This window comes from Lipomyces chichibuensis (assembly GCF_038497645.1).
Source record: "Lipomyces chichibuensis strain CBS 12929 unplaced genomic scaffold V1513scaffold_14, whole genome shotgun sequence".
Lineage (NCBI taxonomy): Eukaryota > Fungi > Ascomycota > Lipomycetes > Lipomycetales > Lipomycetaceae > Lipomyces > Lipomyces chichibuensis.
In genome coordinates, this window is record NW_027117466.1 from 321127 (window position 1) to 333829 (window position 12703).

Sequence of the window (12703 nt, forward strand, 5' to 3'; positions counted from 1 at the left end):
TACGACTGTGGGTAAGGGCTTTGCTGAGTACTAACAGTTGCAAACCCAGATATTTCAACCAGTACCAAGGTAACTGGGGGGCTTTGTCAAATTAGCAGCTTATCCCAATTGTCGAGTCCAACTAGCGGCATCAATAATTCCATTATTTGTATATACTGTAATCTCTCTATCAATTGGCTTATTAGGAATTGCCAAAGTGATAGTTTCCTTGCCCTCATTGAAAGACTTCATTTTTGACATAACCTTTCATGGTTAATATACCCTTAACCTATACTTAATGCGATTACGTCGTGATCGCCAAATTGGTTGGATATTTCGCACAGAATGACCGAGCTGTCATTATATCTATCTTAATACTTCTCGTGATCATTAATGACGGACGATCAATGCCAGTATGAGCGAATTTCGCGGTATGCAAGCTGGTGACATTCTTTCTCTGCGAACTAGTAATGGTGCGTCCGAGCAGATCGGTTCTCGCAAGCGCGCGTTAAAAGATATCGAGGGTATTTAAACGTTCATTCAAGCTAAAAGTCTTAATATTGATAACATCGTAGATGATGATTATGAGCGCACGGCAAGCACGACTAGCTGCGGAGACCCAGTCCGATTATCTTGGAGCTCTGACTCTGATGATCGTGGATCTGTCGAAACTACAAGAGAACAAGCCGCGTCAGGTATGCTATGACTTGTCCATACACATCGGTTGTGGTATTCCTTAACGCTACGCTAGTTGTAAAACATGGCAAGAGACGACTCACACGGAAGAAATCGCGGAATGAGGAACCAACAGCAGTCCCGACATATATTAATGCCCGACGTCAGAAATTCGACCAGGCGACCAAAGACCCACACAACCTTGCATTACCACCAAACTACGACGGTATATTAGACCTATCTAACGATTTTCTGGATGCGGAGGATGTTCGGCCGCAATTTAAGATGGCACCGAACGGTGCGTTTCAAGATATCTGGTTGAGTAAGAGTTTAGGTATCATTCCGGCGCCGATCGCTCAATTTTTGCGGTCATATCAGGTTGACGGCGTTGCTAAGATGCACGAGAAGTTTGTGAGTGCGAATACTGTTGTAGAGGCCAAATTAGTTGAGGCTGACTTGACAGGTTTTTCAACAAGGTATGATTCTCGGCGACGACATGGGCCTCGGCAAGACGGTCCAGGTTATTGCTTTCCTGACCGTCGCTTTTGGCAAGTCTGCTGATTCGAGAGACCGTCTTCGTATGCGGCTTATGCGACGGCATGAACGATGGTATCCGAAAGTTTTGATTATCTGCCCCGGCACATTAATTCGAAATTGGGAGCGAGAACTTAATACGTGGGGTTGGTGGACTATTGAGGTATTCCATGGCACAAAGAAGTATGACATTCTCAGTACCGCCAGACAGGGTCGACTAGAAATTATGCTCACAACATATAAAACTTATGATATTTACGAGAGCGAGATCAACTTGGTCGAATGGGATTGTGTAGTTGCGGATGAATGCCATCTAATCAAAGAGTCCGAAGCGGATGTCACAAAGGCGATGGCAAAAGTCAACAGCCTGTGCCGAATTGGATTGACCGGTACCGCTATCCAGAATTCGTATGAGGATATGTGGTCGATCCTTAATTGGGCTAATGTATGTTGCCTTCTCGTTTGCTAATTGCACTCCCTGACAATATGTAGCCCGGAATGATTGGAGACAAGAAAACGTGGATTAAGAAAATTAGCAAGCCACTCAAGGCCGGGCAGTCCCATGCTGCTACATGGGCTGAATTGAAACTTGGTCGTGTATGTAGTGAAGAAATGTGTTATACTATTTAGTACTGACCAATGCAGAGTACCGCTGCTAGTCTTGTCACAAATCTGCTGCCGCGATTTTTCCTCCGTCGGTATGCTTGCGTTCTCAACGTATTCGGCTAACGACGCTAACAGCCTCAGAACCAAAGCGCTAATAGCGGACCAGCTCCCCAAGAAGCGCGACATGGTCGTGTTTTGTCCGTTAACAACATTGCAGACGGAAGCATATGCGAATTACATGCAACCCAGCGACGGCCAGCGCTTCGCGAAACTCGTATCGCCATGTATCTGTTGCGACAAGAAAAATCCAAATCCGAAGTGCGAATCCTGCAAGACTGCCAAATCTGACCAGAGTGAGCATTTTTTTCGTAAATGCGTTAATGGCTTGCATCTAGCCAATCATTTAGCCTATGTCATTCCCCGTATGTCCATTGAATCGTCGTATGAAAGTGATGACTCTGACAGGCCATAGGGAATGAAGATTCTCCACCGGAAAGGGAAAAGGCGGTCGCTGTTCTGAAACAGTGCCTGCCTGACAAATGGCAAAAGTATTACAAGCGGTCGCCGTTAGTGAATTATGCTGATCCGGAATTATGCGGCAAGTGGAAGGTAGCTCCGTCTTTAATAACACATTCCTGTACGTCTACTAATAATGCCAGGCGCTACAAAATCTTTTGAAACTATGGAAGAAGAATGAAGACAAAGTTCTAATATTCAGTTACTCTACCAAACTACTGAACATGCTTGATACATTACTTACGTCCAATGGGAACTACTCATTTTGTCGTCTAGATGGCAGTATGAATTACGAGGATCGTACGTACTACCTGTGTGTCTGAAATCTTCCTGATGCTTATTATCGAGAAAGGCCAAAAGCAAGTCGACAAGTTTAATGCAGATTCCAATATGTTCATCTTTCTACTTTCCACTCGTGCTGGGGGCCTGGGTCTTAACATTGTGTCTGCAAACCGAGTCGTCATCTGGGATCCAAATTGGAACCCAACGTACGACTTGCAAGCGCAGGACCGCGCGTTCAGACTTGGCCAGTACCGCGACGTAGAAGTCTACCGACTTGTTTCCGCCGGAACGATCGAGGAAATTGTGTATGCAAGGCAAATTTACAAACAGCAACAGGCGAATATCGGGTACACAGCTTCCAACGAGCGAAGGTATTTCGATGGTGTGATGGGGGAGGCCGAGAAGAAAGGTGAAATATTTGGGTCGAAGTAGGGGATTTTTCTTTCGTATAACATTGGCGTAGCTAAAATCTGCAGGAATATGTTTACGTTTGATAAAGAAAATGTGATGTTGAAGAAAATTGTCAACAAAACAAATGGTAAGCAGATCTTTGCGTGATATGAAACGGAGTGACGCTAACAGGTTGAAGTTGCCGAAGCACTGACTGCCGAAATCGCGGGTCTGCGTGTTGCAGAAATCAATGTAGATGACGGCACAACGGTAGCGGCTGATGAAGCAGAAGTGAAACATTTACTGGAAGACGATACAAACAAAGATCTGGACGACGAAGTTGCCAAAAGGAATTTTATGAATCTGACTCGAAGTGATAGGTCCAGGAAGTCTGACCGTACAGATCCTATAACAGCTATCCTGAATCACGTTGGTGTGAAGTACGTTCACAATAATTCTGAGGTGATCGGGTCATCCAAGGTTGAGGAGGAGATCAGCAAGAAGGCGTTGGAAGCAGGTCACGAGGGCCAGCAGGTTCGACCTTTCGAAGCTAGTGATCCTGGTGAATTCTTTTTCCGGCCGCCAATGGATGTTCGTCGAAGACAGGTATGTATATTGCTTAATCAATTGATATATCTAATACTAACGAAGTTCAGTTCAATTCGATGGCCAAGGCATTTGGATTCAAGTCGCCAACTGACTTTGCACTACATGTTGAGAGGATGAAACAGCATGAACGTCGTGATCTGTTAGAGGAGTTCTACACTACGAAGCTCACATCTATAGAATTGCGCTAATGTCTACCGGTGTATTAAACTGATTCCTGTAATGGATGCAATCATAAACTACCCCTCTCAAGACGCGACTTGCCGTGTTTCCGAACTTCATTATCCATCAAATCACGAATATGATGGCATCCCGACATCGCTGCGGCCATCATTGATTCCAGCCTGTCAAACTGCACTTTCATTTCCAGCAGCAAGAGAGCTACCTTCCTGGTGCCGCCGATGGTTGCCATAGTCAGGAACGGCATTGCGCTTTCTTCTATTCGGTTTAAATCTGCCCATATATTTAGTACATTATTTTCGCAACCGCGAGGTATGAAAAAAGACCAACCTAACAACACTTCTCGATCGAGCATGCCGGCAGTGCAAGCGCAAACATAGTCATACATGGGGACACCAGCATCGATTAGCGCCAACGTCGTTGCATTAATACACGCTTGCAAAACTCCTCCGTCCTGCGCGACTACATACAAATTCACATCGATCTGACTCCTTGGGAATAAGTGTGCAATCACCGCATCTTCAAACACATGCTGTATCGATGAGCACATCTCTTGTATTCGGCTGTCACTTTGGGGACGTTTCCGTCGTTCGATCGTACTGAATGGCGCGACTACTAGTTTCACGGAGATACTCACACGGTCGGGTAGCACTCGCGAGCGCAGTGTTGGCTCTGCTGGACCAATTACATTACAGATCACTTTGGTGTTACCTTGCTCGATTATCGACGACCCGTCCGATGAAATTGGATGTGTGTTGATTGCACAGCGAAAATGCCGTACTTCATTCCACCGGCGACCATCTGTTACCAATAATATATTACCATTGCTTCGATCTCTCAATATTGTCCATCAAGAAAACATACCTAGCCGTAGACCTTCGGGAGAATATATCTCGATTCGGGAGGCCTATATCGAATCAGATCAAACATTTTCAGACGCGCTGTTTATAGTCCTAATTGATCCACACAAAGGCGTAAAAGAAACAAAGGCATAAAAGAAGCTCTAGCCAGTTAAACACTTACCATTGCTTCTATGTACGTTATCACTAAGCTGAGCAATTAAATACAATTTGATGAAGAAACCAACGAACTATTTAAGCAGTAAAACGTTTGCCCTAACCCAATTGCAACTTTTGCGCCGATTTCTAAATAATAATTTGCAACTTTGCGGTTTAATATACCACGCGATTGTCACGATTATGTCAAATATGCTTATGAAATGAATTTTGTTGTCGCTGTAACAAGAACTGGTTGGCTCGATGGTTTAGTGGTATAATTCTCGCTTAGGGCATTTAACTCTAAGTTGCTATTTAATAGTTTGCGAGAGGTCCCGGGTTCAATTCCCGGTTGAGCCCAAATTTTTTTCCGGTTTCGGATTTCTTATTTTTGCTGGCTTCCTATACTATGTGTTCGGTCATTGATAAATAAAATAACGTGCTACCGGTTTCCCTTGTCATTAATGATGCCTGATCTGATTCTATGTTGAGGATAGCTCATCGCATATCTATACTATTACTGACTTCCTTTATCTTGAGAAATCAACTCGAAAGCCTGCGAAGACCATAATGCAGTCCCATTAATCCAATACCAACCAAAATCTGCACCAGAAACCATATATATACAAATTAATATGCGAGTCGACAACGATCAACCCAAGTAACAAGCCGGTCCCTCTGCTCTCTTAGCCTCCCTGAGTCAAGCCCTCTTTTGATTCAATATGAATACCCCGCAAACGATCCTCAATTTTCAAAAACTCCTCGGTGTGGTCTTTGGATTCTTTGCTGCCCATGGATTGGCTACCTGCCTGCACGCCTTCTTCGGTTCCGGCTTCAGTCGCGCCGTCGTCACCATCATCGGCACATCCGCACTGATACTTCTCCGCGATCATGTTGCAGTCGAAGATCTTCTTGCCGAGCCTGGAATTAACCTGATTGTGTACATGACAGCCCCACTGCGACGCCGCAATTCGACTCGACGTTTGCGGCGGGAACTTCTTTAGGATCTTTTGGAAGTGGGATGCACATTCGCCGCAGGGGTATACCCGCGAGAACAAGTAAATGTATGACGATAATGCCTCTCGCTCTTCGGCTGTCGGTTTCTCAGGATACCGCGCCAAGATAGTGTGGAATAATTTCCAGGACGCACGTCCTAATTCCGCCTTGATCGTCTCATTCCCAAGATGTGGCATGATCGGGCCGCCTTGAGACAGCTTCTGAGACGAGACAGGAACGGGACCTTGTAATGGGTCGTAATCGCTCGCGTCGGCAATGTCATGCACAGTTGTCTCTTTCGATTTGCCGGTATTGCTCCCCGGTTTCAGGATGACGGGACGATTGGGGTGCAGGACATTGTTGTTAGCCTTGAGCGTAGTGCCAGTTGCTGACGACGGAGACGAATTTGAAGAGATTGTAATGATAAATATGACTATTGTCGCGATTATCGAAACTAATGCTAGTGTCGGCTTGCGAGTCATGATTCTCGCCATGGTCGTGTTGCAGCGATGGTGGTCGTGTGGTAGATGTAAGTCTTGGTACCGTACGAGTTTACTGGACACGTTGGATTAGGCTGGCAATACTCGGAACTATGTGGCGCTAGCCAGCCAAGTCCACTGACATTCACTGTGCAACTGCGACAAGATAGTAATGAACAACTATTTTCTGAATCATGGGAATGCATTTACACTTAGTTTACAAGTTTTACTCAGGTTGATGTAGCTGGATCTGGTAGCAAGATTGGATATTTTGCTGAGATCGACTCAAGGGCCCAACAGCGCAGTGATTGCTAACACAGAGGAAACGCTGGCTGACTTGATAATTAATTTTGGATCGTTAACACGATGTGAACCAATGCCGGAATTATAATGTTGAAGAAATTTATTGGTTTAGACTTGTGCTAGATATGCTTGTGCGATTTTCCACGGTCCACAATCCCTGACTTGAGCTATATATATATATATATATATATATTATGACAACCAAGAGAGTAATAATGTTAAAGTTATAGAATACAGTAATGCAGATTATGATTTCGAAGACTGTCACATATGTAAGGAGCGCTGGTATGAGGGATTGGAATTTGCAGCAATACATTTGATCAATGCTTGGATCATGCATGGCATAAATAAATATGACTGAGATTAATACTGATATAGAGAAGAACCTACATTGTAGAATACAGAGGGGCTAGTTCTGTTGGAGGATAGATGTGGCGGCATTAGGACGACGAGAGATTTTGATCCAAATACAAAGTAATATATAAAATAATACGCAATAGTATTGATAGATGATCTAGTGTACTCTGTCAGTGCCTCAACATAGATCTTCCAAAACAATCTCTCTTGACGATATTACCTGGTAGGGTAGCAAATGGCTGTGACTTTGTGAATGCATAAAGTGGTTCCATGCCTAAGGGTGTGGTGAACATATTTTGGATCCATACAGCCTCAATAAAGATGACGAGAGTTTACGCACACAGCACGCTACACGAGCAAATTCAGTTATCATTTTTGTAATGCTCGAGAAACAGTTGCCGTTGCATCTTGCGTAATGAATGGATATATGGGGTATAGGAGGACGGATTGTGTGATAACATGACAGACATAAAACATGAAACATTAAAACTCTTGATGAAATATTATCAGGCTGTTATAGATATTTGCATAGCCGTGAAGTGAATATGGCGAAGCTGGCGGTGCAATAAAGCTGTTGAGGGATGGAATAGAGACCGTGGGTGATTGAATCTGGCCGTCAAAAGTATTGCGAAAAGCTGTAGTTAGCGATAGTATGAGCCATTAAGTAAAACAACAAATAAAACATACTCAAGCACAATCTACGAAACTGGCACATCCGGACGCAGGTAGTCGGATGCGAAACGGGTGTGTTGAGGTGGAGATATGCGGTAATGAAGAAGGGCAATTGCGGATGGGGAAAATTTGGGAGATATCGAGGTGAGCCGCAGCGGGACGAGGCGAATTCACGTGACTCGACATGCGCCGGGCCGGCATGACGCTAATCCTGATTGGGCACCCGTCACGTTCCGATTGTGGCTGCGGCGAGTTTGGCCCCGCGAATAACCTGCATCTGGTCATTCTGGAATGGATACGGAGAGATTATAGGTAGGTTACTGATGACAGAGCCTAAGTTGGAGTATCTGTGGGGGAAATGAGATGTTAAGGATGGGCTATAGCTAGATCTTCAGTGGGGGGGTACGGCCAGCCCCTGAGCCGCCGAGCAGAATTACAGATGTGGCGGGTACAGCGAGTTAAACGGTGGAATTAAGTAAAGAACACTTAATCCTTAATCCAGCAGGATATTATCACAATTTTCTGCGAATAATGTTTACCATTAATGTTAGGTGGTTATTGACATGTCACAGTTAGGGAAAACCTCTCTCGGGTAAGGTGAAGGAAGCGGTGCGGCGCGGCACGGGTCTGGCGATGACGGCGGTTTGTTTGTTCGCGCTTTAGTTTTTTGAGTGAGCCGGACACTGGACGCCTGGTCCCGTCGGCGACTGCGCACGCCCCGCCCTCCGTCGTCTTCCTCCAGCCATGCCCAACCCAACCCACACCATTAATGGCGACAATACTCTCCTTCTCTCTCATTATTCTCATTTCCACCGCTACAAACTCTCACCAGCATTCTCGTCCGCATTCTCATTCCACATTCACTCACTGCGTGACAAATCTTCCTCATCCGCACTTTTGACACTGCATTTTCCTCATTCTGATCGGCCGTATCTACTTTACCAAATCCAGCCCCACCCAATTGAACCGGTCGTGGCAAAATGGTACGCATTTATTTCTCCGCAATACAAACTCGGTCATTTCACAATCATCCATAAAATCGCATCGCCATTGCGGTTCACTACCCAGTCATGGCTAACCTCTTCTTCCTATCCAGGTCCTGTTCAAGCGTAAGGTCGTCAACGCCTTGCCTCCGCCAAATATCAATGACTTGAATCTGTCCCAGGATGTCTGGTACATAAAGAAGACCGGCGAATATTTTGTTGACTATGAAGAATATTTGAAGCGGATGGATTTCTACAGCCAGGTACGTCCGTTCATCTTTCCAGCTCTCTAGACAGCGTCCCTAATTAACAAAATTTGCAGCGACGGTTTATCTGCGAAATCTCAGGCCATTCAAATCTATCCTTTTTCGAGGCTCTCGAGAGCGAAACCAACGAGGCTCGCGAGGTCGACGAAGCGTTTCCAGAATCCCTCAAGGAGCCTGTTCTCCGGCGAGTCCAGTTCTCCACCACGTCTCGTCTCGATCATCTCGTCGATGAAATCTACGAGAATTTCAAGAATGACTACTACCCCGGCGAATTTGTTTATGCGACCATCAGCAGCGAGAAATTCGAGGTCCTCATTCGCGAAAAGGCGCAGTTCAATGCTATACACCTCCCCAACGGCGAGATTCGCCCCGCTTTCGCCAAGTACCGTGTCGAAATTGTGGCAAGCGACAGAATTGGTCAGGAAGAGTTTGTCGACCAGACTCAAATTACGCGCGACCGCAAACGATTCTCAAAGAGCATGCTGAGAACCTTCATGAAAAATGCTATCTCACGTGAACCTTGGTCAGGCGCCCCATGGCTCGTCAAGAGCAAGTATGCTCGTAAGTACCGTATCGACACGAACGTGCCACTGCATCTACAAAAGAACGGCGGGCTGTCAGATGCTGAAGTGGCGGCCGAGCAAGCTAGAAAGCTCAAAGAGAAGAAGCGTCTGGCCCACCAGGCCGAACGGGAACGTCTTCAGAAAGGAAAGGACTTGCTTAAGGAACAGCACCGCAAAGATAGGGAAGAACAACGAGAAAAGGAGAAGAGAGAACAAGAAATTATCAGACGCCCGCATTCTACCGAGGATCTAGATCTAATTACCTTGTTCGACCCGCCATTCATGCGCCCGAAGCTCAAAATAGAAAAGGCGTTTCCACAAGAACAAATTGAACTGCTGCTGGAGACATTTATGTTTCTCAACATGCTTCATGAAACTTTGCTTCTCACTCCGTTCACATTCGACGATTATATTGGCTGTCTGCAGTATTCGTCTGCAGAGCAGCCTTGTGAACTTTTCGTCGAGATACATTGCGCGATCCTGAAGCTGATTGTCGATAAGGAGAGTGATGACTTTATGATTGAGTTCCCACCGAGGCCCACACGTGAAACCGAGCATGCTGAGCACGATTCAATGGAGGTCGATGTTAAGCAAGAAGAAGCCGCTGAAGTTGACATTAAGCCTAAGTCAGCAATTGACAGCGAAGTCACTCTCGAACCAAAGAATCGACTCAAAGAGATGCAGAAATGGCGCGATGGTGACTGGAAAACGCGTCTGCAGCGTCGATTGTTCCTCAACGGCGGAATGGAAGTTATCATTCTCAGCATTCTTGACAAGGTATCTTACTATGAGCCATGGAGCGATTTGTGCAGAAAGGTCATAGATTTTGTTGCTCCGCCCGATCTTCCAGCCACTCTTGAAACCGCCCGCCTACGATACGCAGAGTTACCGAAAGTTTTAAAGTTGAGGGTACTAGCACTTCTCATCGAGCTTGTCAATGACTCTGTAACGATTCGTGAGCGCATTGAATACTGCATGGAGGAGAGCACGCGAATTCGTCGTGAGCGTCTCGAGACTCATAAGGAACACAAGGCGCTTGTGGAGCAGATTCGCGTTCTTGAAGAGGAAAAAGAAGAATATCTGCCCAAAGAGGACAACCAGACTGATGACGAGAATGCAGAAAGATTGAACAAGGTAAAGACGCGTAATGGCTCCACTCGTGAAGAAGTTGAGGCAAGTCTCATGAAAGGCAACGTCAAGTTCAGAAAATTAGTGGACAATCTCGAGAACGCACAGGCCGCTGTCCAGAAATGTTTGGCATCATTAAAGCAAGCTGAAATCGATCTCCGGGTTCTTGATTGCCAGCGCACGCGACCTCTTGGCCGTGATCGCTTTTATAACCGGTACTGGTGGTTCGAGAGCAATGGTTTGCCGACTAGCCTTGGATCGCATGGGTACCTTATGGGTCGCCTATGGGTTCAAGGACCTTCAGAAGAGGACCAGGAAATTTTTGTCAAGAATGGCCGTGCGATGTACGATGAGATGTCTCTTGCTGAACGCAAAGATAAGGAGGTTGGTATGGAGGCCCAAATCAATGGCACGAACGAATGGGGATATTTTGATGACCCAGTCGACATCAAGGAGCTCTATTATTGGCTCGGGTCAAAGGGCCAACGAGAGCCTCGTCTACGAAAAGATCTCGATGCCCGACGACTTCGTATCGAAGCTCCTATTATTGCTCGTCGTAAATACCTCGGCCTGGAACAAGAGACTGACAAGGAGAAAGAAAAGTCTGCGCAGCCTGAGTCTCGGGACGGTTCTGAATTTGGCGACGACGACGAACCGTTGCGACGGTCGACCCGTCAGCGCGAGAAGATTGCATCTCAGGAGGAGACTGAACATATTCAGAAGGATTTCCGATTTCTGTCCTGGCGAAATCACGCGGCGATGCAGCAGCTTGGTCGGACACATTACGAGACTAATTACAAGAAAACTGGTGATGTGAATCATAGTGCTTCAGTCAACTATGCTACACCTGCCTCTGCGGCGATGTCTGTCGGTGCTAGTGCGAAGCCTTCGCCACAGCCAATGGGCACGCCCAGAACGTCGACCCCTGTTCCAGAAGTTAAGGAATACAAGGAGCAAAAGGAGAAACCATTGTTGAGGAGGTCGGCCAGCGCGGCTAGCTTGAAGGAACCTGTGAGTAATACCAAGAAACAGCAACATCGGCCACTGGCATCAGCACCTGTTCATGAAACCCGATCTACGAGATCTTCCGCTGCCACTACTGTGGCTCCTACCAAGAACGAGACCGAGTCTGTTACCACGCCAGAATCTGGGCATGAAAGACGGTCCACGAGACGGACTGCCGCCACTGCGGCAGTAGCTGCTGCTACTGTTGCTGCCACGGTCACAGTTGCAATGCCTACGACGCCAGTCACACCGACCGAAGGTGTCCGCCGATCATCTCGGCAGACTCGAAGTAGCGCTCGTTTTGAGTAGGTTTAGAGCCACCACAAAAAATATGTATTATTTTATAAGTCTTTTTGAAAGGTATCTATATGGAAATTTTTGCTTTTGGTTGGAGTATGAATGGTGTTTTCTGTCAAGGAATGCTAGAGGATACGTTAGATGGTCTACAAGTGTAATATATCTTTGTGGCGGGTGATGTAGCAGAGAACAACCGGTGATATTTTGGTTTTAGGATTATTGTGTATATTACTTTATGGTTTGAGTCGAAAAATGCTTTCTTACATACAACATTAATTGCCATACCGCTCCGGGGCGTGACACTCGCTGGGCGATAAAAGCGTTTGAGATGCATCTAATTAAATCTATTACATGTATCAATTACAGGTACTTTTGTACAATTACGCCTTTGCATTTCCATATGACTTCAAGACTTTTCACTCAATTTTGAACAAGATTCCAAATAAATCACTCAATGTCAAAGCAATTTACGAGTCGTCTGACCACGCAAATTTCCCTCGACGACGGATTCGCGCTGTCAAATAATCATAATCAGTCTTAGCTTCTATGTATTGGTTTACGTACAGGTGCCCCATGGCGAGAGTGATATAACGTGACGAAAACAAAGACGATGAGGAAGAGGAACATGAAGGAATTGGCACCGTGGATGATTGTATGATACGGTTTAATGAAATGGGCTACTGTTGGGACTACGATAAAGGCGTGTGTTTAGGAGTTACGGAGTTTACGGAGGATAATTGGTATCTAGAATTTGATGGATGTAAATAAGTATGGTTGGCATAATAGTTGTTTTGTATAACGTAATCCATAAGCGAGCTGCGCACCCAAGCGAGCTGCGCACTTGGCCACCTACAAGCACGTTCGAAGTTCAACAAGTCCACGATAACACAG

General features: G+C 45.8%; 4 protein-coding genes and 1 non-coding gene across 5 annotated transcripts; 3 read left to right on the plus strand and 2 right to left on the minus strand.

Moving 5' to 3' along the window:
• Window positions 1-73: 73 nt before the first annotated feature.
• V1513DRAFT_444395 (P-loop containing nucleoside triphosphate hydrolase protein) lies at window positions 74-4260 on the plus strand. The gene is made up of 13 exons (XM_066897948.1): window positions 74-503; window positions 555-674; window positions 731-1065; window positions 1118-1633; window positions 1681-1785; window positions 1834-1886; window positions 1936-2216; window positions 2267-2403; window positions 2454-2610; window positions 2663-3020; window positions 3069-3130; window positions 3182-3588; window positions 3639-4260. Exons 1-13 carry the CDS (start codon window positions 395-397, stop codon window positions 3777-3779), a joined length of 2781 nt encoding a protein of 926 aa, XP_066753800.1. The 5' UTR covers window positions 74-394; the 3' UTR covers window positions 3780-4260.
• V1513DRAFT_444399 (ribosomal protein S5 domain 2-type protein) lies at window positions 3600-4900 on the minus strand. The gene is made up of 4 exons (XM_066897949.1): window positions 4792-4900; window positions 4633-4675; window positions 4099-4569; window positions 3600-4041 (listed from the first exon to the last, which is right to left on the minus strand). Exons 1-4 carry the CDS (start codon window positions 4792-4794, stop codon window positions 3821-3823), a joined length of 738 nt encoding a protein of 245 aa, XP_066753801.1. The 5' UTR covers window positions 4795-4900; the 3' UTR covers window positions 3600-3820.
• A 121-nt stretch (window positions 4901-5021) lies between these two features.
• V1513DRAFT_t51 lies at window positions 5022-5123 on the plus strand. The gene has a single exon. It is a non-coding gene; the product is annotated as a tRNA-Pro (tRNA).
• A 52-nt stretch (window positions 5124-5175) lies between these two features.
• V1513DRAFT_444400 (ERV/ALR sulfhydryl oxidase domain-containing protein) lies at window positions 5176-6314 on the minus strand. Its single transcript, XM_066897950.1, has one exon. The coding sequence runs from the start codon at window positions 6251-6253 to the stop codon at window positions 5450-5452; it is 804 nt and encodes a 267-aa protein (XP_066753802.1). The 5' UTR covers window positions 6254-6314; the 3' UTR covers window positions 5176-5449.
• A 2005-nt stretch (window positions 6315-8319) lies between these two features.
• On the plus strand, window positions 8320-12140 carry V1513DRAFT_414507 (uncharacterized protein). Its single transcript, XM_066895792.1, has 3 exons — window positions 8320-8553; window positions 8667-8816; window positions 8876-12140. Exons 1-3 carry the CDS (start codon window positions 8551-8553, stop codon window positions 11822-11824), a joined length of 3102 nt encoding a protein of 1033 aa, XP_066753803.1. The 5' UTR covers window positions 8320-8550; the 3' UTR covers window positions 11825-12140.
• The last annotated feature ends 563 nt before the right edge of the window (window positions 12141-12703 follow it).

What these genes read in the sequence shown, in the direction of transcription:
- V1513DRAFT_444399 (XM_066897949.1), bottom strand. An exon ending in TCCCGAAGGTCTACGGCTAG is followed by an intron (nt 4,570 to 4,632) that starts GTATGTTTTCTT and finishes TATTGGTAACAG; the next exon opens with ATGGTCGCCGGTGGAATGAA. An exon ending in CGATCGAGAAGTGTTGTTAG is followed by an intron (nt 4,042 to 4,098) that starts GTTGGTCTTTTT and finishes ATATATGGGCAG; the next exon opens with ATTTAAACCGAATAGAAGAA.
- V1513DRAFT_444395 (XM_066897948.1), top strand. Translation starts at nt 395, where the DNA reads ATGAGCGAATTTCGCGGTATGCAAGCTGGTGACATTCTTTCTCTGCGA. An exon ending in CGCGTTAAAAGATATCGAGG is followed by an intron (nt 504 to 554) that starts GTATTTAAACGT and finishes ATAACATCGTAG; the next exon opens with ATGATGATTATGAGCGCACG. An exon ending in AATTATGCGGCAAGTGGAAG is followed by an intron (nt 2,404 to 2,453) that starts GTAGCTCCGTCT and finishes TAATAATGCCAG; the next exon opens with GCGCTACAAAATCTTTTGAA.
- V1513DRAFT_414507 (XM_066895792.1), top strand. An exon ending in GGATGGATTTCTACAGCCAG is followed by an intron (nt 8,817 to 8,875) that starts GTACGTCCGTTC and finishes CAAAATTTGCAG; the next exon opens with CGACGGTTTATCTGCGAAAT.
- V1513DRAFT_444400 (XM_066897950.1), bottom strand. Translation starts at nt 6,253, where the DNA reads ATGGCGAGAATCATGACTCGCAAGCCGACACTAGCATTAGTTTCGATA.